Below are 24,375 nucleotides of genomic sequence, written 5' to 3' on the forward strand. Positions count from 1 at the left end.
CTATTGCAATTAAATTAAATCAATCAATTTGTATATAATTTAGCAAAATTAAATAAATGCGCTTCTTACACAGTTAAAACCAACGCCAAGAATAACCATTTTTCGATATATCGATACTAAGAAAACCATATCGATCTTTTGCCAAAATTCGAAAATATCGATTATAACGATTCCGATCCGATATTTTTGCAGCACTAGTTAGTGCTCTTCCTTCTAAACTCTTATTGGCCTACTACAGAATCAAAATGAGTTTTGCATTTTTGGTTTTCTGCACATTTTCAACAACAAAGTTTATTTGAATATGAGTTCTGACAGAGTACAAATCATAGTCTTGCAGTGCAAAGCTAATTTAAGGCCAAAGGCAGCAGCTAACGACTCGCAAACAATGCCTGAGCGTGAATAATTTGTTGGGTGGGCATTGAGTGGGGGTGGGGGCATGGTATTCCTCGTGGCTTTATTCACATTTAAGCCAGGACAACGGCGACCCACATAATGCAAATTGCTTTTATAATTTGCACAGCAGCGACAAGCGAGAGAGCGATGTCATTCATCAGCCTTACGAAGAACACGGAACGACGCGGATTTTCGGGTTTTTAGACAAATTTCCAGGGATTAAAAGCAGCAGCTGAGCTTGGCTTGCACTTTTGCTTGCTGCTGCTTTAGCTGTTTGTGTTGCATGCCACGCAATGTTGCAAGTGCGTTGCAGCATTCTCGACGCGCGAGTTTAGTTTCGTTCTATTTATTATGTCTGCGCTTATCTCCTTTTGCTTATATTTTCATTGCCAAATATATTTCAAGTGGGTTTCAGCAGCATTTCATTTGCTTTTAGGATTTCCCCTTTGGTTCCAACGTTCACTGCAAATTTTTCATACGCGCCACAGCTCGAGCTGCAGCTACAGCCACAGTGACTGCAACGGATACAGATACAGATACAGACACACATACATATGCACTTGCAGCTGCAGATACAGGAAGCAAGCGTTGGCATTGAATGCGCCCAGCGGTGTCTGTCAGTAGTTTTCGGCCGGATTTGCCAAACTGATGCTGAATATAGAGTATGTCTAGACGGATATATTAGCTGCAAAATGAAACAGCTTAGGGATTTTTCAACATTCAATTAAAAGAGAGTTGATGGAAATTGTCTATATCAATAAGAGATCATGCATCCATGTATCAATAATAAATAAATAATCCAACTGCATTAAAATTGATTTTCTGAATAGGATAAAGTAAACTGTAAACCAATAATGATAAGAAAGGTTTTGAATATTAAATCAGCACTTTTTTTTTAAATATACGAAATCGATAAGTATTCCCAATTATTTGTCGTACACATTTAGACCTGGACTCTCTACTGTCTCACCTGATTTAAAGTGACCCAACGGGCATAGATTTTTAATTTAATATTTAATTTTTAATCTTGGGCTGCCAACACGCTTATACATTCCACAAATTTTTGATCTTGTATGTTGTAGTCAATCCGAATAATATATCCATATCAACTAATATGACATCTGGCATACTGGAAAATAAATTTTCCAATTTCCCATGCGCTTAGTGGCAGTATTGGAAAAATGTTTGCACTTCATAATTCGAGGGTATTGAACAGTCTATCCTCGGTGTTTCAAGTTTCTAGCTCCAAACGCTTATAAATAGGTTTGCATTCATACGAACACGCGGACGGACAGCAAGGCGGACATTACAGAGACCCAATATACTTATATCAGTTTCGAGAGTGAGTATAAAATATTTTATTGTGATTGGAAATTTTGAATAATTGTATAGTGTATTTTATAAATATATATAACTATGTTATTTATAATTTAGCAAGTTGAGGGGTTTCTGTATATATTGTAAACACAATTTTAATTTAAAAAGTGTGGCGCTAAAACCTTCACTTGAACTAACTATTAGCTACTTACTAGCTTCTTACTACAAACTATGCACATAAGTATTTCAAGTCATATCCACAATTTATGAATCCAAAACATTATTTGATAGTATTATTGGCTTTCATCTTCTTTTTCATTTGAATATATTTACTATCAAATTCCTAGTGCATTCGCTAGTCGAATATTTTATGCCTCGAATCAATCTTAGTCGTCTCGGCTTGTGCCTTTGTTTTAACGTTGTTGTTGTTTTTGGCCTTTGCCCACCTATCGTGGCATTGTTGTTTACATGTTCATTCGCGGGATTTTTCACTTGAAATTGGAAAGTCGACAACGACGTTTTTCGGTGCTCCACACACACACGCACACATACACACAAAGAGTTAAGTCCCCACATGAAGCATGGCCAAAGCGCCGTATGTATGTATGTATGCATGTATGTGTATCTGAATGGGAATTTGTATCTGTGTCTATGGCTACATAGAGTCGAGTCGAGTCGAGTCGAGTTTGGGGGTCGCTTATTGTTTGGCCAGCATTGTAGCATTAAATGAAGTTTTTGGCTTTGGTTCGGGGTCCGTCTTCCGTTTTGCGGTTTTGGCGTGCATTAAGCTTGTTATAGCTTTAATTTAGAGCCATGCTTGCGAAATCGCATCAACGCAGCTGGAGATCGTTAAATAATTCATGTCAGGCCCGCCAAGCAAGGATTGCTAAAAAAAAGAGAGTATATAGAGAAAGGCAAAAGGGAAAAGAAAAGACGCAATGAAAGCCAAATTAAGCAGTTGCAAACGTTTAGCCCTAGGAAAGCAGCTAGCGCAGCTGGGCGCCCGGGACGCAGCTGATTTACGGTGCAATAATTTTCATCTCATTTTCATTACATTTGGGCTTAGCTCGAGAAGGATGCGCGCCTCTCTCTCTCTCTCGTTATCCACGCGCCAAGGTGACTAGGTGTGTGGGAGCTCTCACGGTGCCCTATGCAGCCTCCTTAACTCGTATGCTATTTATCATTTAGCCAAGTGCTTATACATACATAAGTTCAAATGCTTTTTGGGGTGGTGGTTGGGGCTGGGGGGCAATAGGCCCGACTAGAGCTAGACAGCTGCACGGTTTCCACATAAAAAACTCCTTTTTTCATGCATTTCCTTTTTTGAGTTTCAAGTGGAGCCATTGGAGCTGTGCAAAAAAGGATCAACAAGGCACTCAACACGAGCGGCGGCAACAACGATTGCAATTGCAAACGGCAGCGGCTGTGACACTTCACAGCCTCGACAGACATTACATCAATTACTACACAGGTGGGCAACAGGTGGCAGGCAGACAGCGCTGCGCATAGTACAAATATTATCATGTTAAACAGAATGTCCATGTCTACGGCTGTTATTGTTGCCTGTAGGGCTGGCTTGAGCGAGGGGTCCTTAAGAGTTCCTAGTGAAATGGGAAAAAGGTTAAAGCTGTGAGGAAACTTCCTTAAATACTGAATTTTGCGGATGTACATGCTTTTCACATCAAAATATTTTCCATTAATAAAAATTTAATAAGCTTATACAAAGGCTCGACAACTCTAAAAAGCTGAAAGCTGTTGCCATAGTTTTATTATTATTAAATAAACCTATTACAGTGAAACAAAAAATATGATTACATGATTATAAGGAGTTATTTCGAATTGTGGGAATATACATATATAATAATTGCGTACAAATATCCAATATATATAAATATGTAAGAATATACATACATACAAATATATTTTTGTAAACGTATTGTTCCGAGTTCCTGGAACTTATTGTAGCTGTAAGCTGATTATTATTATATAAAAAGTACAATATAAAAATAATAAAAAGAAAATTTTCAAATACAAAAAAATAAAAATAAATAAATAATGAATTCTATGCATATAGATATGAATATAATGTATAAAATAAAAATAAATATATGTTACAAAAACTGAATAAGTGACATAGTAGTGTATAAATATGACGCAGACGAAAAGGAAAATTGAATAGCTAGAGAATACCAAAAAAATTAATTTAATTTTATATTATATTATATGTGGAATTAGACGATATGGCTTTGGAAATAAGGAAATGATATTCAAACATTATATAATATTATTAAAGATATATAATATAAATAAAATAATGCCGCTCATATGTGAAATTTAGTTTTAAGACTTTCTTTTAATAACTTCCCCAAATGTTTAAGAAAAGTATGTAAGTATTTATGCCTATATTTATACCTACAAAGAGAAGTAATATACCAAATCTGAGGACCGCAGTAAAACGACTTCCCAAAACTGGTGCCGTGTAACATCACCCGAATACCAAAACTGCAGGGACGACTCAAGAAGCAGCTGAACATCATGATTACAATAAATGTTTTGATGAGCTATGATGATTGAAAAAAATGCTTTCCAAAACTATATAATTTCTGTTGAAAATATATATGTATTAAATAATAATTTTGATAGTTGAATAAGCCGTGTTTGTTTAGCAAGAAAATTCTAATATATCAAACATATGTATCTCGTTCCTATAAACATTTTTTTTTTTTTTTTGTTTTTTTTGTGTTTTTTGTTTGCTGTTCTTTTTAAACCGAAAAATTTCATAAACTGCGAGTAGTCTAGTAAATTTATGAATGATTGCTTAGTCAGTTCAGCTCATTTTATGCTTTGAACAGTTTGACAGCTTCTGCTCTGATAAATAGTCCGGCAGCACTGCTTTCAAAATTTTGCAGTGAGAAAGTCTGGCAGCACTTGCTGCCATTATCAGGCAACTTCGACAGTCTGGCAGCACTAACGATAAAAAGAGTTCATTTTATATTTAACCTATTATTATCCTATTAGAAATTCAAAGTAATATTTTTTCATATCATTCCGTACGCAGTTATCGATAGACCGCTTCTGTCTATCATTTTTGCAACTCTCATCTCTAGCTTTTCGCGATATCAAAGCTGTTAAGGCTCAACAAATTCTTTTCAACCGAACTTCTGACCAAGGAGGTTCACCTGAGATAAAACATTAAAAGCAATAGTACTATCACTCGAATTTAATAAAAATCAAGATGTTTCTGGATGCATTTGGTGCCCCGAAGGATATAACTCCTGAAAATCTGCACGAATATCCATACCATCTGGTAAAATTAGCAATAAGCAAGTAAGCCCTTAATTTTGCAATGTCATGTGCTTTTCAGCATAGCGTCATGCTGCTGACCTCGGCCGACCAGGAGGTCTTTATACCTCCACGCTGGCATGGCACCATCTATAGCACTGAGGAGATCTTAGATGGCTATCGCAAGCGCTTTAAGGTATTTCTGAGCACTATCCAGTGCATCTTCGGACCTATGGCTTTTCTAGCACATTCCATTCTTTTAGCCCGACTGCACGCTGCTGACATTCCATGCCATGGAACCGTATGAGCCGGAGCTCATCTGCTGCGAGCGCTGTGTCGTCGAGATCACGGTGCTGCCGGCTGGGCAGACCCTGTACAGCAGCTCGGACATAGTCGTGTTTCTGGTGAAGATCTATGAGGTGAACACGCTGATCACCAAGGAGCTGGGCACCGAGCTCAACTTCTTCCCCAGCAACCATCACTACCATGTGCGCATCATGAACGAGGGCATCGACATACTCTATGTGGATGACAAGATCTACACGGGCCAGGCGGCCCCCTCCATGAACTATCAGCATCAGTGCATCCAGAATCTGCTGAAGAAGCTGCAGCCATTGGGCGTGAAGAGCCTCTCGGGCAATCCGCTCCCGGAACAGTTAGTCAACTTGTGCCGCAAGGTCGAGTGCGCTGCCAAAAAGTAACAATGCAGTGGAGATTCCATTTGCTTTGGCCCGGGCTGAAGCAACTGACTGAACGAATAGACTTACGTAGTTCTTAAGTGGAAGGTTGCAGCAATATCGCGTATCTACAAGTGATTTAAATTTATAGATTATTCTCCTCAATAAAGAACTCGCAACACAGAATCTAAATAGCATATCATATTTCTTTTCGATAGGCGTGGTTGATGTTTGAGATTTTCTAGTTCTAATTTGAGAAACTTTCTGCGATTTTCATATAAATAATCTTGGATGGAGATGCAATATTTTCAATCAATTTTAAAAACTGAACCAGTCTCCAAATACAAGCAGACCTCAAATATGTTCTATATTTTCTATAGCCAAAAGTACACCCAAATTCTAATGCCCTTGCAGACACTTAGAGCCCTTCTTCAATTTCATTTGAAATTCACATATCATAACTACTCTAAATCAACAAGTCTTGCTTATATTTCTCATTTCTGGAATACTTGTCAAGCATTCATAACATTTCACGCAATTGTCCGAGTTATGCAAAGTGTGTAAGGTTCGGCCCTTTAAAGTTCTGCCCAGATTAGTATTCATAACAAAATGTCATATATATGCATTATATGTAAATATATGTATGTATGTATTTATGTATATATTTTGCTGTGCCATGGCAAATCCCTGGGGCAACCCGCTGCGTGACATCTTTGGTCTCATTTTGTTTTTTGGCTGGCCCAAAAATAATCTTTTGGTCTTTTCAATGCGGCCCTTGGCTATTTTATGGCTTTGCAATCGTTCTGCAACTGTGCCTGGAATATCTAATGGGTGCGTGCAACTAATTGAGTTGCTACTCCTTGCTGTGGCTGCTGCTCTTGCTCCTGGCCAAAGGATTTGCTTTCGCTATTGTGGATTCATGTTTGCATTGCAAAACCAAAGCCTTTTTACATAAATTCATTTTTGGCCAAAATGGCTCAGTCTTTAATGGCATTGAAATAAGCTGGAGAGGGGAAAGAAATAACATATTAAGAGATTCAAAAGTCATTTCGAAATGAATAGAAATAGCTAAGCTAAGAGCCAAGAGTTGGGAATTTAAGCTGGAATAAAAAATAGTTTCTACAGCGCTTTGCAATTACAAAGATATCGAAAGCGAATATCGATGCGATTGAAGTGAAGAGAAAGAGAATGGGAAATTGGAATAGGTGAAAAACAAGTAATAGAAATAAAATGTAAAATCGAATAGAAAGTTAAGCAGCTTGAGCAAACATTGCTGCTTGTAGTAAAATATGAGGACCTCATAAATTGGATCAGATATACTAGAACTAGTTACAGAATTATTGACTTAAGTCAAAATTGAAGACAATATTTAAAATTATTTTTCTTAAAATTGTAATGCACAATCCATAATTTTGTAAGTTAGCATTTCCCAGCACTATGGTAATAATCTGCTCGATATACTATCGATAAAAGCTTCTTGCAAATATATTTCAAAATGCCATTTAGAGTGACCATATTCAAGCGGCATTTCACAATCTTATTAGTTATCGATAACATTTTATTGTAAAGAAATCCAATAAGATTATCCATTCGCTACAACAGTCTCATATTATCAATAAATGCTACTAATATAAATAATGATATAAATCAGTCAGGGAATCGCAACGATATATAGATCAAGCACGAGTGATAACATTTCCGATATTTATATTTCAGCAACTGTTGCAGATATCGATAACATTTCATCTGAAAAATATTTAACAAGATTCGCCATTGGATTCAGACTCTAATTTTTTTATATCAGTTTCGTCTTACCTACTCCAGCACCTTCGCCCGAAGCTCTATTGAGTGTAAACTCTTAGGAATTGGTAAGTGAGAACCTTTAAGCTGCCTTCTGCATCCTTGTACAATAGAGCTGTTCACGCAATACAAGCGCCCGAGTCGGGGCCTGTGTAGCTCATAAATTTGTACAGCACATACTCGTATGACAACTTAAGTGCGGTCAATGTTTGGGGTGCCGGTGCCATTAGGAAAACAATTACAGACCACGGCCACTGACGGCCACAAAAGCAGTGCGTGAATGTTGTTAGCAGGAGGGCGGCTGGGGAGGCGAGGCCAGGTCCGGCCGGAGTCTGTTCACCACGGTGTGCGCTGAGATATGTTTGCGTCGTCCTGGCCGTCGTCCTTTACAGTGCGAAGATAACATTGAGCGCGTTGCCCGGCTCGGGCCATAAATTACGAATATGTCGTCGCTGGTTGCTGCCGCCGTCGTCGTCGCTGACGCTCGGCTGTGTCTATTAGCAGCCTTAGAATGTCCGAGTTTGACAGTGCTTAGGCTTAGTTTTGGGGTTTTGCCACTGAGCCTCTAGCCTCGAGCCTTGGACGTGGCGAACCCGTTTGTTCTTGCCGAAAAGGGGGCAGCTCGTTTATCAAGTGCAGCCAGCCGCGACAGCTGCCCGGACATCTCTTGGTCGTCTCTCCCCCATGCAGGACGCTGCTTAAACGGATTTTAAAGCAATGTTTGAGTTGTGATTGTGGATTAGAATGCTATATCCGGTGACATTCAACAGACAGCAGAGAGCAAGGACATATTAAGTTCTCTGCGTTTCTTTCTTCAAGATGCATGATAAGCGTGCTCTATTTTTTGAGGTTGGCCTGTCTCTAATCCCGTACCATAGAGAGGGAAGGAGTCAATTGAACAGCTGCAAAGGTGAATGAATCCACTGGCTCAACTAGAAACGTGGCCAACAGCTGATGACGATTCAGGTCTGTTAAATCGAGTGAGACTACTTGAACGTTTGGTTAGTCTGCTAAATCGCGGAAATCTTCATCAGTGCTTGGCCTTTTATCAACTCCATTGCAGTTGTAGCTCATGCTGCTCTATAGTTTCAGAATGGAGTAGAGAATCTCTAAAGTTTGTCCTACAGTCAACGAAGGTTAGATAAGAGATTATTTTGAATTCTTATTGAATTCCCGACTCGTGTATTTGGCGACTGTAGAAGATTTTACAAATAAATAAAGTAGAACTTATTCGTCTAATCAATATTAATATTTCCGCATACTTGATTCAGAATTAAATAATATCAAGCCAGCTGCTAATGCCTATTCTCAATGAGTTCTGTGCCTAATGAATGTAACATAAGATTTGTTCGATAATCTTAATGATGGGTTAATATTATAAATATGAACATTACTTTATAAATACATTCTAAATATAAATATTACTTCATGAGGCACTATTTTTCTATTTTTTTAATTTTTTATATATTTTTTTTATTTTTACTATTATTATTATTTATTATTATACCATTATATAGAACTCCTACAGCTTTAATATTTTGATAAGGTATACTAAAATTCCAAAACATAGCATAGTCCTTCAAGAGTCTCAAACTGAATAAAGCAGTCTCATTGAAGTAAAGAACTTTCATTTCATTATAAGCATTTTCAAATTATCCTCACGACTCATTATAAAATTACAATAAATTCCCACACTTAATGCCTCCCCTAAAGAGTTGTCATATTTCTGTTACCCTTCTGAAATCAATGCCAAGTTGAAATTGCCTTAAACAATTTAAATCGCTTTGACTGGTCACAGTTTAGCCACGCCTGTCATGCCCATGTCAGGGCAGTTGGTTCACATAAGATTAGCTCGTGCTGTGTGGCAAGGGGGGCAAGAGGGTTTACAAATAAATTCTAATGCTCAAACATAAATTATACAAAGTGGGCAGAGAGACAGAGAGAAGGAGTTTCAGTTGTGCGCTCACGTAATGCATTGGTCCCCAGTCCGGGCCATGACTCCAACTCCGACTACGGCTCGAGCGTCACATGTGTGTCTAAGTGATTTTCAATAAGTTGGCAACAGTTCGAGTTTGGGGCGCGGGGGTCGAAAGTTTTTGGGGCACGATTTTTCACAGCTACAGATGTCTATATACATATATATATATTCGTGCGGCAGGCCATACGCAGAAAGTGGCATAATTTATGGCCCCAGCCAGTGGGCGGGGCAGGGAGTGGGCGCTGGTGATGGTGCGTGTGTGTGGGTGTCGATTCTAGCGAATTTTCGCAAGCGTCAATAATGACGAGCGATTTCTCACAGCGAATGGCTGGCGCTCATTTCGCCCAAGCACCAGCCATTTGCAGCAGCTGCGACCTTTGATATCCGCTGCCAAATTCCCACACAGCGGCGTTGCGATGCCACGTCCAAGTCCAGCTACTGCTCCCGCTTCTATTCCTATTGCTTTTGCTGTTATTCCTATTCCTATTCCTATTCCTGTTTCTGTCACGTAAAAACAAACTTGATTCTCGGCCATCAAAAACGCCATCAGTCTTCCCGATGTCTGACAAATGTTTTCTTTGACTTGCCCCGCCCAGCGGCCGCCTTTGCGCCCGTCACTGCGAATTGGCGACGTGCTCGCTAGATTTTCATTTCGCCTCATATTTTTCGCTCAAATTATTTTTTAATCACAGCTCAGATGTCACTTCAGACAAGTTTCTCGCTCTCTCTCTCTCTCTCTCTCTATCTCTCTCTCTCTCTCTCTCTTATTCGCTCTCTCCCTCTCTGTCTCTCTAAGCATAAATCAATATATACTAAATTAAGTTATACAAGTTATATATTAATAATATTGCATCTGTTGAAACATTCGACGTGCTCAGTTTTTGTCCTCTATGGGCCCAATATGCATTTATCATTTATGAAAGATAATCAAGAATTAAGTCCTTATGGGCCCACATCTGTCTTCCAGTTTGGGAATACTGTGAAGCTGTATGAGTTTAGTTGTCCCTTTTGTTTGCTTTTATTAGTCATTTTATTGCAAACTGATTTTAATATCATTTATATTAGTTAAGATTTAAATGGCTAGCTATCAGCCATGTTAACTGATAGGTCAGTCTCTTAGAGCCAGTGGGATGAAATTATTAGTTTCATTTTCTCGTTCTTTCAACATGAACACTTCGAATATCAGTAGATTATATTTAATAAGTTAACTAAATTTTTAAATAATATAGAATAGAAAGATCGATGTCTTGGCGAGTCCCCATTAAATTTATTTATTATATTATTTTCATGTGTGTTTTATACTCCCCATGCTCTCTCAATAGTTCTTCCCCTTGTTTACCGTCTTGCGCCATTTTATTACCTGATTGAAGCATAGCAAACATATTGTAAAATATCATTTGAATGGTTTGCAGTTTCTGTTTGCTATGCTGCATAGCCCTGTACGATGTTCGCTTTATGCTCTCTTTTATTCCTAGCCAAAGCGATTCTGTTTCACTGCAAAAGTTCTCAAAAGTTTACACAATATATATAGACACTATTCGTGGACTAATTTAAGTATCACTTTCCAGCTGGCTACACACGCTTACAATGTGTATGTGAATACCAACACATACATGCACACACATACAACTAAACGACATAGTGGAAAAATGTTTGTTTGGCAGCAGTGGAAAAGTTTTCTCATTTGAGATATTTGCAGCTGCTGGCACTGGACGCACTTTGCTCTGCTTGGAGCTGGCCTGCTCGGCTATTAATGCAATCGAAGGGCATTTTGGCTGAGGTCCTTAGCTCTCGGTCGGTATGGTTATGGCCGCACAGACGCTTATGGTAAATGCCACAAAATGGCAAGCAAATCAGCGCCAAACTAAGAATTGCAATTGTGACAATGCTGACAATCTGCAGGCGACAGGCGAACACTGCGAAAACAGGAGGCAGCTAGACAAACAGACGGCAGCAGTGAAGACTCCCCTGTCTCTCTGTCTTCCTCGCGCCCCTCCTAAAGGACGTCTTCATCTGCTGCCTGAGCTGCGACAACGTCAACCAAAACGGCGACACTTACAATCAGTATGAAATTTACGCGATTTTCATTGCGGCAAATGGTTCGTTTTTGGTATTAACATTTCTTGCCAGCCAGCGGGGGGTGGATGAATGGGAGAGGAAGCAAGAGAATCAGAGAGTGGTGGGAGTTGAGGGCTTGGCTGAATGCAGGAAATGTTGATGGGTTAGTTAGGGGATGCGTAACAGAAGCTGTGCCAATTCCTATATTTATAAGAGCATTCCGAAGTGGAGCTTGGCACATTTTGGCATACGATTGGAGATGAAGCGAAAATATTAAAAATATTACAAATATATTTTTAGAGATTTTTTGGATAAGGGAATTTATAAACGCCAAATGTTTAGCTAAAATATTCAATCAATAAGTTCATATTTTTTTTAATAAATATTAAACATTAGATTTATGGATGGATCGTTGAATACTTTATCTGAAAATTATAAACAACTTGGGAATAATTATATACATATAAAAATATATATATATATATACATAAAATATGTTAGACGAATAAATAATAATACTGAATTCAAAATGATTTATATGCTCTAAGCTCTTAGACTTTCAGCTGTTAAATCTTTTTGATAATATTTTCTCTTCTAGTATCTTGATTTTTCTATAAAAAATAAAGGGTTTTAAATGCTAGATAATTAAATTTATATAAAACATTTTATTTTATTTTATTTTTAAATGCTAGATAATATTTAATAAATTAGCATTATATAAATATTTTTATTTTATTTTATTTTTACATAAAATATAAATTATATATTTTTTTATTTTTACATAAAGTCAAAGCTTTGAAGGCACATTAATGTCTTAGGCCCATTCTCATTAACACAATTGTAAGCTTAATGCCACAAAGCTTAAACTGAGAGAAACTACGTTAAAGTTTTCATTCCAATAAATTTTCTTTAATGAACACTTCATCGAAAAAAAAAAAAAAAAAAAAAAACTTAAAGCTTCCCATTAGTTAGGGTATTTACAAGTCCACCGGCTCCTGGCAATGCTGGCCGTTTCTTGTTCTTTTCTGGCGCTGAGTTTTTCTTCTTAGCACGCCATAACCAACAAGAGCAAACAGCTCGCGACTGCCACGGGCCAAGAATGGCATCAGCTGCACTTGGCTGAGGATATATCCTGAGCCGTTTCCTGCCAGTCGCGCCTCCCCCACGCCGCCTATCCGCCGCTGTGCACGCACGCCGACTGACTCGCGCGAGTCGCTGGCATAATGCAATAAGCGTAGCCAACGATAGCGACGACATCCTTAGTCCTTGCTCTAACTTGGAGCCTTACAACAAACAGCGCACAACGAGTGCTGGCAGCGCCCGGCGCTGCGGGTAGCTCCACGCCAAGTGGGCGGCTGGGGGGCGTGGAGGGGCGCATGTGTGCCAGACAGGTTATGCGCTATAAAAAATTTAAGAAATTGCCGCCACTGGCGGAGCCAAACGACAATACTTTTGTGCATTGCACAAATCAAAATACTTTAGCCGGTTCCACACTTTGGCCTTTGTTGTCTGCCCCGAAGAAGCCCCAAACTCTGGCGAGAACTGAGTGAAAGTTCAGCTGATGCCCAAAACCCACCAAGGACAACAAGCTGCTAAATAAATTATGTATTTTGTATTTATAGCATCAATACGAGAATTATTTTTTGTTCGAAAGTCAAATATAATAAATCAGTTTTTGATAGAAGCTTATTTGTTGTTGACTTTTCTTTATTGATTTTGAAGCTAAGAATATTATTTGGGAAATCAAAGTGAAGAATTTAGACTTGGTTTTGTTTTGTTGTTTATTTAATTCAATTAAAGCGAATGAATTTATGGAAAATAGAAACGATTTCAATTTCGTTGCGTTGCGTGAAAAACGTATTTCATTGTATCCTCATTTTGTTTTATCTATAATTGTCTTGTAATAAATGTGGAAAATGCAGGTCAACAAAGAAATTTCTGAAGAACTCGAAGTCCCTTGGATTCATCAGCAGATTTATAAACAAATCAAAGCCCATGTGGATCACATAGACAGGCAGACAGGCAACCTCTTTGTCAACAACAACCTATAAATTAAATTAAAATAGTGTAAATTAATAAGCAATAGAAATGAATAGCAACAGCAGCTGATGACAGTGAATATCTTTATCCTTATCCTTATCCTTAATAACTAAAATGTAAATCATCGACGTCTCTCCAAAGACTTCATTGATTACACTGCAATACAAACAATTTGTATAGTTATTTGATAAATCAATTTAAATAAATGACTAAATTTAGTTCAATTAAATTCACTGCAATTCAATGCAATTCAAATCTGTATTGTCGACTTGCAGCTGATGTGAATCCTGGCTAAGTCCCTGTGACAAAAGCAGGCAAAAGCGCATTTATGTTACGAATGCCTCAGCGAGTGTGTGTTAGTGTTAGTGTTCGTGTGCGTGTGTGTAAGTGTGTGTGTGTTTGTATTTGTGCTAAGCCAAAATTGCGTCATGTTGTGTCATTCCCAGGCTCGGGACATTTCGCAGCTAAGCCCAAAGGAATTGGGTGAAAGGTCATTATACAGTAAACGCCTGTCTCTGTCTTCGTCTCTCTCTCTCTCTCTCTCTCTGTCTCTCTATGGTCACTTGCCGTTTAGTACTTGCTTAGTTGGCTTAATCCTACTGTCTTTTGTCAACTGTTGCGTGCAGTAGCAGCAGCTGCATAACAATCAACAAATTTAATTCAATTGGTTAGCAACATTTAAAATTGCAGCAGCCAATTAAATGGCACACGCGCATCCAGTGGCCAGCACTCTGATTTCTTTTCAATCAAAATAAGATAAACTGAGAGCGAAAGAGACAGACAGAGAGATAGAGAGAGAGAGAGAGAGAGAGAGAGATTGGCATATAAATCAAATTACATGGCACAAAATGCCCATAAAGCGCATAACCGCAAAATACACTTAAAATGCATCCAAAATGATTGAATTGTGTGTCATACACACATGTGTGTGTGTGTGTGTGGAGTAGTGTGCGTGTGTGTGCGTTTGCATATGGCAAAGCCCACTTGTTCGGTTTATGGCAACTCGCTTGCGCCGCTTCGTGTCGGTTGCCTTTGATACAATTATCCGCATCCGCATTCGCATCCGCCCATCGCATCGTCCCGTTCCGTTGGCTCTGCTGGCCGCTTCGGCACCTGTTTCAAAACTCAAACATCCGTTGTACATATTTTAAATTTAATTACTGCATGCAGCAACACAACAGCCAACAACCAAATCCAAGCAGCCCGCCAACCAGCCAACCAGCCAGCCAGCCAAGCAGATCAGTCAACCCATTTACCTATACTACTCATCCACCTCCCCCTCCGGATTTACCCTTCTCCTTAGGCTTGTCCATTTCATGGATCCTTTCATTTGTCGCAACGGCTCAGCTCTGGAGAGCATCATAAATTTTCATTCGAAAATAGTTGGCAGGCCATTCAGATCTATCCACACACATGCAATGGTGGCTTGTTTAATATGCGAGGGCTGCTCGTAAATATGTCCATTTAAATTATTGACTTTTTTTTTAAATTTATTTATTTTATTTTTTTAATATCACAAAAATGTTGTTAATTATTATGAATTTATTTTTACAAAAAAAAAAAAAAAAAAAAGAAAACAAAAAAATAATAATAATAATTCTATGCAATTTTATTTCTTAATTTAAGTTACTTTTAGTATAATTTTCTTTTCCTTTTATCAGTTTATAAAAAAAAACGTATTTTTTAGTAAATCTGCAATAGAAAATAATTAAATTTATTGTTTTCTGATTTCATATGTATATTTTTATCATGAGAAAATTTTTAGATAATTTATTTTATTTTGTTATGCCTCACAGAGTGAATCCATAAATATTGTTTCTAACTTTCTTTATTAATACCACCAATATATAAATCACTTTATATACGTATAAATATCATATAATTTAAAACGCAATTCTTCAAGCTGCCCACTTAAATAAATATGTGTGTGTAAACGTTTTTACCTAGGCCATATGTGAATGGCTTGTAGAGCGCTTCGTCCTTTGCCATGGGCGCATTTTTGTACATTAAACTCAATTTGTGGCTTACATTTAATTAATTTAATAATACGAAAATGTTTTTTATTTCTCTCTCTGTCTCTCTCTCTCTCTTTTAAATAACCGCAACACAACAATTTTTCCCGTGCGCGCATATGCGTGTATGTGTGTGTGTGTGTGTGAGTGTATGCAGGTGTGTGTATTCCAGAGATTTCCATAAATAATGACCAAGACGACCACAAGCTGGCTCTATTAAGGATTTCACTCGTGATTGTAGTGCTGCAGTTGCAGCAGCACAAAGCCCTGCATAGATGGCGCCACAGTGCATGCGAGTTGAGCTCCCGGTAGATGGCGCTGCAAACACATTCCACATGCGAACAAAAGCTTTGCGCTGTGTGGAAGCTAACCGAAGAGTGTGAAGGGGGAGTTATATGTAATGTTGTTATTGTTATTGCTTTAGTTTGTTTTCATAATTTTGTATGTATGTGTATGTGTGTAGGTGAGATAAATACAGCAAAGGTTGTTCGCCTTATACTTATTTTGTGTTCTGGAAGATTTTAGCAAATTTACTATCATTATGCTCGAAATGGTTATTTAAAAATTTAAAAGGTTAATAATATAGATTAGTGATTTTACTAACTTTTAAATACGTCTTCGGTTATTTTTATTTAAGACTAGTATATTTTTAAGATCTTAGCATATTATATTATATGACTAATGTTTTGTAAATTATATTATTTTAGAGCTATATATTTTTTATTTTATACCAAAACTTCCAGAATTACAGCATCTGAGTATTAAAAAAAAAAAAAAAAAAAAAAAAAAAAATTATTTTCAGTTCAAGTTAGCTATAATGAACTTGTATCGAAAATTACTCAGTTCAGTGACCAAGGAACAGTTTATTAAGTATATTTCCCTGTTTCAATACAGTATAGACTGGAATAAAAAATGCATTAGCTTACAACGAATAAACTTACGAATACTTGAAAGATTAGAGACTTTACGATTGTCATATAACCGCAAAGATTTAATCGTATGCATGACTTATATATACTATAATATATGTATATATAGGAATTGTAATCTAATTGAGCTGCACTTGATACATTTATTATTATTATTATGATTATTGTTGTTGTTGATTCAATGCATAATGCCACTGGCGATAAGGCGAGTAAAAGCGTCGCGTGCTGCCAAGTGAAATGCGAGCAGAGCATCGACAGCTCGCACCTGTTGCCCCGCAGCGCACAGCGAGCTTTGAGCCCTTCCGTTTGGATCGTCAGAATTTCACTTTTCATTTGTTTACAACAAAGCAGCGCCGGCGCAAAAAGTGGCAAAAAGCTTCGCGAAGTCGCAGAGGCCAACAATCAGCAACAGAACAAAAAAAAAAAAAAAAACAAATTTAAAAGCTTTCAAAGATGAATCTATAAATGATGCACTGCAGCCGCATGAATTTTTAGTGTTCAACGAACGAGCCAACAGAGAATACAACGAGCTGTAAATATACTAACCTTCAGTTCTAATATAAATATACTATAATAATTAATTTAATTAAACAAGTGTTTTCAATTACAATGCAAAAATCTATCAGGTAAATAGACATCTATATATATGAGATTATATAGAACATATACACATTCCTTTTCTCTGACTCTTCACCTGTAATTCATGATTGCAGCTCGTCATATTGGCTTCTGGCTTTTGTGGCCATCAATGCAGTCCTGGTGACAGCACAGGTACCCTTCCCTGGCCAGTGTCCAGAGGTTAACATACCGGAAGACTTTGACTTGGAAGCGGTAAGTGACACACACACACACACACATCTAGATACTCACGCACACGTGCCTTTGTTAAGCACTTGAGTACTTGGAACCATCTTGAAATTAATAAATTGTAACGCTTTTCAATCGCGCTTCAATTAATTATGCAAAAGCCAATTATCAAGTTGGCATTCTAGTACTTTCTGTGCCTGCTTATCATCCAATTACATTCCATGGAGTATTATTGTTATTCGACTTGATAAGTCATTGTGATTTCATGTTTACGTTTCTTGGTTATCTATTGAATAACTTTTTAATTAAAATTTTCGTTAATTGATATCGATTGACTTACAGCAAGATATGAATTTGATGAAAGCAGTATTACAATTGAAAATAATTAATAATAATTGCAGTAAAATAAATCATTTTGTTATTGATTATTATCATAAAATTAATATGCATTTTTGCTTTCAATTAAACAATATTTTTTATTCCCATTAAAAATCGAAAATCAGGGTTAAAAATTTTTTTTTTTTTTGTTATTACTATTATTATTTTATTTGACTTATTTTTATTATAATAATAAAGATTTTTGCATAAAAGTTAAAGCAAAAAAAAAAAAAAATAATAATAATAATAAATAAATAAATACAAATACTTCATATAATTGCAATAATAAAAAAACTCAACTCCAATATATGATGAAAATACCGTACAAGTATTATCAAAATTCTCATTAATATAATCTAAAAACAAACTGGAATAGGCTCAACAAAATCAAACTTAAGTTTTTAAGCCCCTATGTCAATAAACAAGAACTGCTTGATAAACCAAATTTAAAGAGAAAACCGTATACCGCTTATCACCAAATGGTAATAGATTAGATAGATAGTTTTGATAAATGAGTTTTTAATCCATTATAATAGCGTTGAGCCTGTTGACCTGAATCTATTCAATCTTTTTTTCTGGAACAATTCATTATATAACAACGCTTCAGATGGTAACAAAAACAGCTGATTCACTTGACTTGTTTTCAATTGTCTTTCAGTACATGGGCGTCTGGTATGAGTATGCGAAGTATCCGTTTCTCTTTGAGATAGGCAAGAAATGTATTTACGCACGCTACGAGATTGCCGATAACAACACAGTGTCTGTTCTGAATGCTGCTATCAATAGATTGTGAGTATTAAAGATTGTACATAAGTTGTAGAATAGATAAGGAGCTCTATCTGAATCTTTCATCTATAGAACCGGAAACCCATCGAATGTGACTGGCACTGCCAAGGTAATTGCACCGGGTCAGCTGGCTGTCGTCTTCTCCAAGAATCGTAAGTACTATGAGTTTATATCTGTATCTGTATCTGTATCTGTATCTGTATCTGTATCTGTATCTGTATCTGTATCTGTATCTGTATCTGTATCTGTATCTGTATCTGTATCTGTATCTGTATCTGTATCTGTATCTGTATCTGCATCTTCATCTGCATCTGTATATGTATCTGTATCTGTATCTGTATCTGCATCTGCATCTATATCTATATCTCTATTTCCTAGTAATTATGCATCTATCTATATTTGTATCTATATCTGCTATTTTTGTATCTCTACATTCCAGAGCAAGCTAATAGGGCGAACTATCAGGTGCTGGGCACCGATTATGAATCGTATGCCGTTGTCTATAGCTGCAGCAGTCTGACTCCGTTTGCCCATTTGAGTAAGTATGCGGAAGCCCATAAGCTTAGGCCAAATGTGGCGCAGCACGTCCCGCCTTGGCCTTGGCTAATTTGGCATGCAAAACAGTCGAATCAGCTATTGCATTTGCCATAATTATGTTAATGCAACTGCATAATTAACTGGCCAATGGTCAACGAGGGACGCATTGCTGAACACGTTAATTACAATCATCTGATTTGCCATTGCAGAAATCGTCTGGATATTGACGCGCCAGCGCGAGCCCACCAAGGAGACCATCGAGACAGCGTACAAGGTGCTGGACGATAATAAGATCAGTCGCGCTGTGCTCATCAAGACCCACCAGAAGCACTGCCCCCAGCTGGAGGGCAATGGCACCGAGGTGGCCTCGACTCAGCTCCTGGACGAAGACTTTGTCAGCAATGCGCTGCCAAAGGCCATTGAGACAGCATGAGAGTGGCTAAGGCGCTTCAATGAGCGTCTTTTCGATATATTCATGAACTTCTTAAACGATTAGCTAACAGTACGGACATAGTATATTCCTAACATATACTCAAAATACTATATATGCTTGATTTAAAAAGAAAACAAATGTCAATTAATATGCACAAAATGTATAATTAATTAATAACCTTAATTATTTAAATGTTTGATTAGCAGCTCCTTTACGAATGTTCATAATATATTGTATATACGTTCTTTAAAAAAAATAAGAAAAACAGTATAAAATGTTATAAATATTTAATAACTGTTCGCTTAAAATAAATGCAAAAAAAAAAATAAAATAAAATAAAAAATAAAAAAATATGTATATAAAAAATATATATAATTTTAAATTTCTTTTTATTGTATTTTATAAATTTATTTAGATTTAATCTAAAAAATGTTAAAAATGTTTGAGCTGTTCTTTTTTTACTTTGGATACACAGAACCATGTTACTTATGCCTAGATGTAAGTATATATTATATAGCTATATCGAATCAATACTTCAAGCTATAGAGTATATCAAATTAGATTTTAAGAAATGTCTCGTATCTATATCGTATTCCGTCAATTGGCATTGAACAGTTGTGTCTTAGCAAACATGTTGAATCAAGTGTTTTACATGTAGGTAAATATTCGTATCAGTGTAAATTATTTATAATAATATAATCAGCAGCTCGGTGATATTGATGCTCTCGCTTGGCAGTCATGCACTGTCCACGAGGATCTCAAGGGGGTCGTGCCAGGCGAACATGACAGCCGTTGGAGACTTGAATATGAGACGGTATGAGGGCATATGGTATCCACAATTCACGTATCCATTATATCATAAATCACTGCCCAAATGCGTAAAGTATAATGTTACTAAGGACATAAGTGGTAAATATAGAATTCTAAGATCGGATATCGACAACCAGTAAGTGATCTTTAATCAAACTGAACCCTAAGGATACTTAAATGTTTTGTTCCTAAATATAGGAGCGGCAATGTGCGTCGGCGATCTACATTGATACTGAGAGTGAATCGAAAGGGAGGAAAATACGCAATAAGAACTGATAGTGAGGCTTTTACACAAGAAATGCAAACAACAAAGAGAACTCATTAAAATATGTTTCTTCAGATTCACCAGACGGCCTTAATATGTATGTGCTGGACACGGACTATAGAACATATTCAATTCAGTACGCCTGCATAGAGCTGGAAGGCATCTTAAATATAGGTAAGCGTGGGCGTGTTCGTTAATTAGTGGAATTAGAAGCCTGAACGGTTGGTGGATTTCAGCATATGCCGTCATAATGACACGCGAGCGGATGCCGAGCTCCGAAGTTATTCAGAAGACTGAGAAAGTGGCCGAACTCTCTGGAATTGATCAGAAAAATATGGTACCCATTTTACAGGGTGGCTGTCCGATCGATGTCTAACAGATATTGGCCCAGAAAAGCATCATTAAATACCCTTAACAAAAGATTCAAACTTCTTTCTATTCAAATCTTATTGAAGTAAGTTATCTGACGTTCTTATGAATTAGCTAAGCTAAAGTCACGCAAAAGATGTGTAGAGAATTCATTAGGTAACGCAAATCAGCACTGTCTGACATATATAGTAGGGCGTAATGAAAAGCTAAAGCGATGCATTCTGGTATAAAGTTGGATAGTGAATAAATAATATAAATATCTATTAAACGGCACAGATATTATTATTATATTTTTTGTCAGGTTTTGGTGGCATTTCCTAATTATCACTATTTGAAAATATATATTTAAAAAATAAAAAAAAAAGAATATTTTGTATTTTCATTTGCTTAAATATATGACAAAAATGGAGATATATAATCTTATTTTGAAAATAAATATAAAAATAAATAATAAAAATAAAATAAATATTTCCTTTTTTATGAATGAAATATATACATATTTTTAGTATTTATTTATTTATTTTTATTTTAATTTTATTTTTTTTAATAAAATTAAATTAATTTAAATGTATCTATATGACTTTTAGTTTTTTGTTTTTAATAAATATTTTAAGTATTTTGTTCTTTATGTATATATACTACATATATATTATAAATATGTGTATATATATATAAAACCATATAATATCCATAATAAAAATAAAAAAAAAAACATTTTTACATTGTTTTTTATTTATTTTCTTTGATGATTTTTTCTTAATTTTTTCAAAATTTCATCATGCCATTTTGTAAGAATAATAATTTCACAGCTTGTGACGCATCGAACTTTGCGTTAACTTCCAAGACCTGACCCGACTCAACAGCAAAGCTTTTTTGCTTTAAAATTTTAATGACCAATAATGAGCACAGCTGAGACTTAACTGCGTCTATTGAAACATAAAGTTCAGAACTGGTTTACTATACACATTTTCTTCTTCTTCTATTTCGCAATGAATCAGATTAACTGAGTTCTATGAGCATTAGCAAAGCAGAATGAAAACTGGTTTCTCGTTGCATTTCTTGGTACAGCTTGGCCAGAAGACAATTGAAATATTATGATTTAAGGTAGAAATAATAAAAATTATGAATAATAGAGATACAAACCTTAAGTCAAGTATATTTATAGATAACATAGTCGAAAGACTGTGTAACAACTTGTTTTTCCCTTACAACATGAGAAATCTAAGCCAAGCTAAACAAAAATAGAATTTGATTTTTGGTTTTGCCAAGGTAGTGAGTGGAGCGACATGCTAAGCTGTTTATTTGCTTTGGCGTGTTTTTTATTATTTCTAGTATGTGCGGTAAATAAAACAAATGTTGAACAACATAAACAAACATAAATCAGTAACCGCAACAGCCATGACCGGAATAGATAACTCCCACTCCCACTCTCCCGTTCTCCCATTCTCCAGCTGCCGTTTCAGTTCTGTTCGAGTCGAAAAGGACAATTGCAAAATTAAACAGCAAAAAGGCAAAGAGAATCGTCCTTGCCTAGAGTGGCATAACAAAAACCCAAGCGCCCAATGGGGAAATTTTATGGTACAGCGATTTTTGAATTTTATACTATATGCATTCATCTCTATTTTATTTTTTTGTATTTTTTGTATTTTCTGTTTGTTTTTTGTTCTTTGAGCTTGTAGTCGCCTTACCGCGACTGCACGACTTGCCAGCGCGTCGCACACTGGCTCCAGCACAGACTGAGACCCAGAGCCGGAGCCAGACCCAGACAGAGATGGAGATAGCGAATGGTAGAGGGACCAAAACTACTCGCTGTGCATACAAAATTTATTTTGTAAACAAAGTAAATGCCATTACAAACAAATTGGACTTTGTGCCATGCTTTTTGTACTTTGTTGCGGGACTCTTGCATTTTTGGCCCAGGCTCGAGCTGCTGCCACCGCTGGGAAATCGCTCAACTGCGCCTCGGGGGCGCCCATGAGTCGACTCTTCACTTCACATCTCTGCTCTGCCTTCCTCAACTCTCCATCTGCTTGGCTGTGCGTGATGCCTTGCCGGGGATATGTGACCGGCCCTCCGTCCGGCCGACATCTGAGACCTCGATGAGCGATAGATAGTCTGCGGTCAGACAATATTTATTGAGTGCAAAAAACACTCAGCATTCAATGTGCGTGCTGCCTGGAGCTAAAGTCAAATGAGGGTGCCCTTATGACAAGGATTAAATGCCATATGTGAACAGCTTTATTACAGACTAACTGCAGGCACATATATATATCATGCTGGATATTCTATTATATATGAAAATATGAAACGCTAAGCTGAAAATTAGATATGCAGGGATATGAAGAGAGAAGTTGTTGACGAAATAGAAATTTATTAAGAGTGCCACGACACGACAATATATATTGAGAATGTTGCAATGGAAAATCTTAAGAGAGAAATGAGAGAGAATATAAAAAGGAAGACAGTCGACTAGACTAGACTAGATTAAACTAGAATATGACATAGAAACTGCGCGAGTTATTAGTAAATTTCTATCAAGAGTAACTCGAGAGAACGTTGTACAAACTTTTCGCTTATCATTGAGCTGTCATTTGAGAAGACAAAGAGAATCGAAGGAGAAACTTATGCCATAAAGACGGAAACCTGGACACAAATGCTAGAGCTCTAATATGAATTATAGTCTAATTGATAAAGAAGTTAGCCAGACGTTCGAAAATTTATGATTGGAAAAACTATTACATCTCTCAAAAAAAAAATAAAAATAAAAATAAAATAAATAAATAAAAACAAATAATAATAATAAGCAAAATAAAATGCAACTAATAATGAATAATGCAATTTTAATATTTAGAACTCAAGATTATAGAAGTTAAAAAATATATATTCACTCACTAAAACAAAAACAAAATTTTGTATATGTATATATCTTCAATATATTCAACTTTTTCATTATGGCCAAGAAGATGCTGTGGTATTGAGATAGAAATAAGTATTTTTTTTTAAAGATATTAAAAAATATATTTCATTACAGCTTGGAAATAAGTCGCAAAAAATATATTTGTATTTAATATTATTATCATTTACCCAAAATATTGACAGGAAAAGCAAGAGCTAAGATAGCATAACAATCAATAACTTGATATACTTTTAAGATGCTTCGCAGCAATGCCCTAAGAACTCTCCACACTCGCATTCTCTTGCCCACCACTAACAAAACTTCCTCATAAACTCCTGACCAGCTCTTGCAGTAATCAAAAGTTTCCTGTCCATAAAGTAGACCCACTAAAATCTAGCAGTCAATCTCATCGACTCTGGCAAACTCCAGCAACTGCAGCCTATGTCAGAGAGCTTATTTTCCCCCGAAAGCGAATATCTTTCCATTTGATTTCACCTCCAGCAACTGCAGTCGACGCAGCCTGGCCACGCTGGCAATGCTGTTCTTTGAGTTTTATTAGCTTTTATTGGCACACTGTGCGCTGAATGAGTGCTCGGGCTTGCTGCAGT

At 36.5% G+C, this 24,375-nt stretch overlaps 3 protein-coding genes and 2 long non-coding RNA genes across 6 annotated transcripts; 4 read left to right on the forward strand and 1 right to left on the reverse strand.

Annotated features, from left to right (window-relative positions):
* Positions 1 to 4,409: 4,409 nt before the first annotated feature.
* Positions 4,410 to 5,861, forward strand: LOC108612064 (uncharacterized). The gene is made up of 3 exons (XM_018004956.2): positions 4,410 to 5,017; positions 5,075 to 5,188; positions 5,256 to 5,861. The coding sequence occupies exons 1-3, from the start codon at positions 4,946 to 4,948 to the stop codon at positions 5,691 to 5,693; spliced, it is 624 nt and encodes a 207-aa protein (XP_017860445.1). The 5' UTR covers positions 4,410 to 4,945; the 3' UTR covers positions 5,694 to 5,861.
* A 1,422-nt stretch (positions 5,862 to 7,283) lies between these two features.
* LOC149269597 (uncharacterized) lies at positions 7,284 to 11,947 on the forward strand. The gene is made up of 3 exons (XR_016269117.1): positions 7,284 to 7,537; positions 11,016 to 11,274; positions 11,350 to 11,947. It is a non-coding gene; the product is annotated as an uncharacterized LOC149269597 (long non-coding RNA).
* Positions 7,360 to 8,767, reverse strand: LOC149269598 (uncharacterized). The gene is made up of 2 exons (XR_016269118.1): positions 7,485 to 8,767; positions 7,360 to 7,415 (listed from the first exon to the last, which is right to left on the reverse strand). It is a non-coding gene; the product is annotated as an uncharacterized LOC149269598 (long non-coding RNA).
* A 5,004-nt stretch (positions 11,948 to 16,951) lies between the features above and the next one.
* Positions 16,952 to 19,766, forward strand: NLaz (Neural Lazarillo). Its single transcript, XM_089464277.1, has 6 exons — positions 16,952 to 17,112; positions 17,200 to 17,317; positions 18,330 to 18,460; positions 18,530 to 18,609; positions 18,897 to 18,995; positions 19,204 to 19,766. Exons 1-6 carry the CDS (start codon positions 17,096 to 17,098, stop codon positions 19,425 to 19,427), a joined length of 669 nt encoding a protein of 222 aa, XP_089320403.1. The 5' UTR covers positions 16,952 to 17,095; the 3' UTR covers positions 19,428 to 19,766.
* A 217-nt stretch (positions 19,767 to 19,983) lies between these two features.
* Positions 19,984 to 20,924, forward strand: LOC108609894 (apolipoprotein D). Of its 2 annotated transcripts, none has more exons than XM_018001669.2 (5): positions 19,984 to 20,081; positions 20,131 to 20,373; positions 20,436 to 20,515; positions 20,578 to 20,676; positions 20,739 to 20,924. In XM_018001669.2, exons 1-5 carry the CDS (start codon positions 19,999 to 20,001, stop codon positions 20,876 to 20,878), a joined length of 645 nt encoding a protein of 214 aa, XP_017857158.2. In that variant the 5' UTR covers positions 19,984 to 19,998; the 3' UTR covers positions 20,879 to 20,924. The 2 variants fall into 2 exon arrangements, with proteins under 2 accessions (XP_017857158.2, XP_017857159.2); XM_018001670.2 differs by having other exon boundaries at positions 20,134 to 20,373.
* The last annotated feature ends 3,451 nt before the right edge of the window (positions 20,925 to 24,375 follow it).

This window comes from Drosophila arizonae, chromosome 3 (genome assembly GCF_054131065.1).
Source record: "Drosophila arizonae isolate 15081-1271.41 chromosome 3, UAZ_ARI_1.0, whole genome shotgun sequence".
In the NCBI taxonomy this organism is placed as follows: Eukaryota; Metazoa; Arthropoda; class Insecta; order Diptera; family Drosophilidae; genus Drosophila; species Drosophila arizonae.

Excerpts from the sequence above, each read along its gene's own strand:
- LOC108609894 (XM_018001669.2), top strand. The coding sequence starts at position 19,999 with ATGTCTCGTATCTATATCGTATTCCGTCAATTGGCATTGAACAGTTGT. Across the intron at positions 20,374-20,435 it reads AGATCGGATATCGACAACCA|GAGCGGCAATGTGCGTCGGC; the intron begins GTAAGTGATCTT and ends TCCTAAATATAG. Across the intron at positions 20,677-20,738 it reads GGAAGGCATCTTAAATATAG|CATATGCCGTCATAATGACA; the intron begins GTAAGCGTGGGC and ends GGTGGATTTCAG.
- LOC108612064 (XM_018004956.2), top strand. The coding sequence starts at position 4,946 with ATGTTTCTGGATGCATTTGGTGCCCCGAAGGATATAACTCCTGAAAAT. Across the intron at positions 5,018-5,074 it reads ACGAATATCCATACCATCTG|CATAGCGTCATGCTGCTGAC; the intron begins GTAAAATTAGCA and ends TGTGCTTTTCAG. Across the intron at positions 5,189-5,255 it reads GCTATCGCAAGCGCTTTAAG|CCCGACTGCACGCTGCTGAC; the intron begins GTATTTCTGAGC and ends CCATTCTTTTAG.
- NLaz (XM_089464277.1), top strand. Across the intron at positions 18,461-18,529 it reads AATGCTGCTATCAATAGATT|AACCGGAAACCCATCGAATG; the intron begins GTGAGTATTAAA and ends TTTCATCTATAG. Across the intron at positions 18,996-19,203 it reads GACTCCGTTTGCCCATTTGA|AAATCGTCTGGATATTGACG; the intron begins GTAAGTATGCGG and ends TTGCCATTGCAG.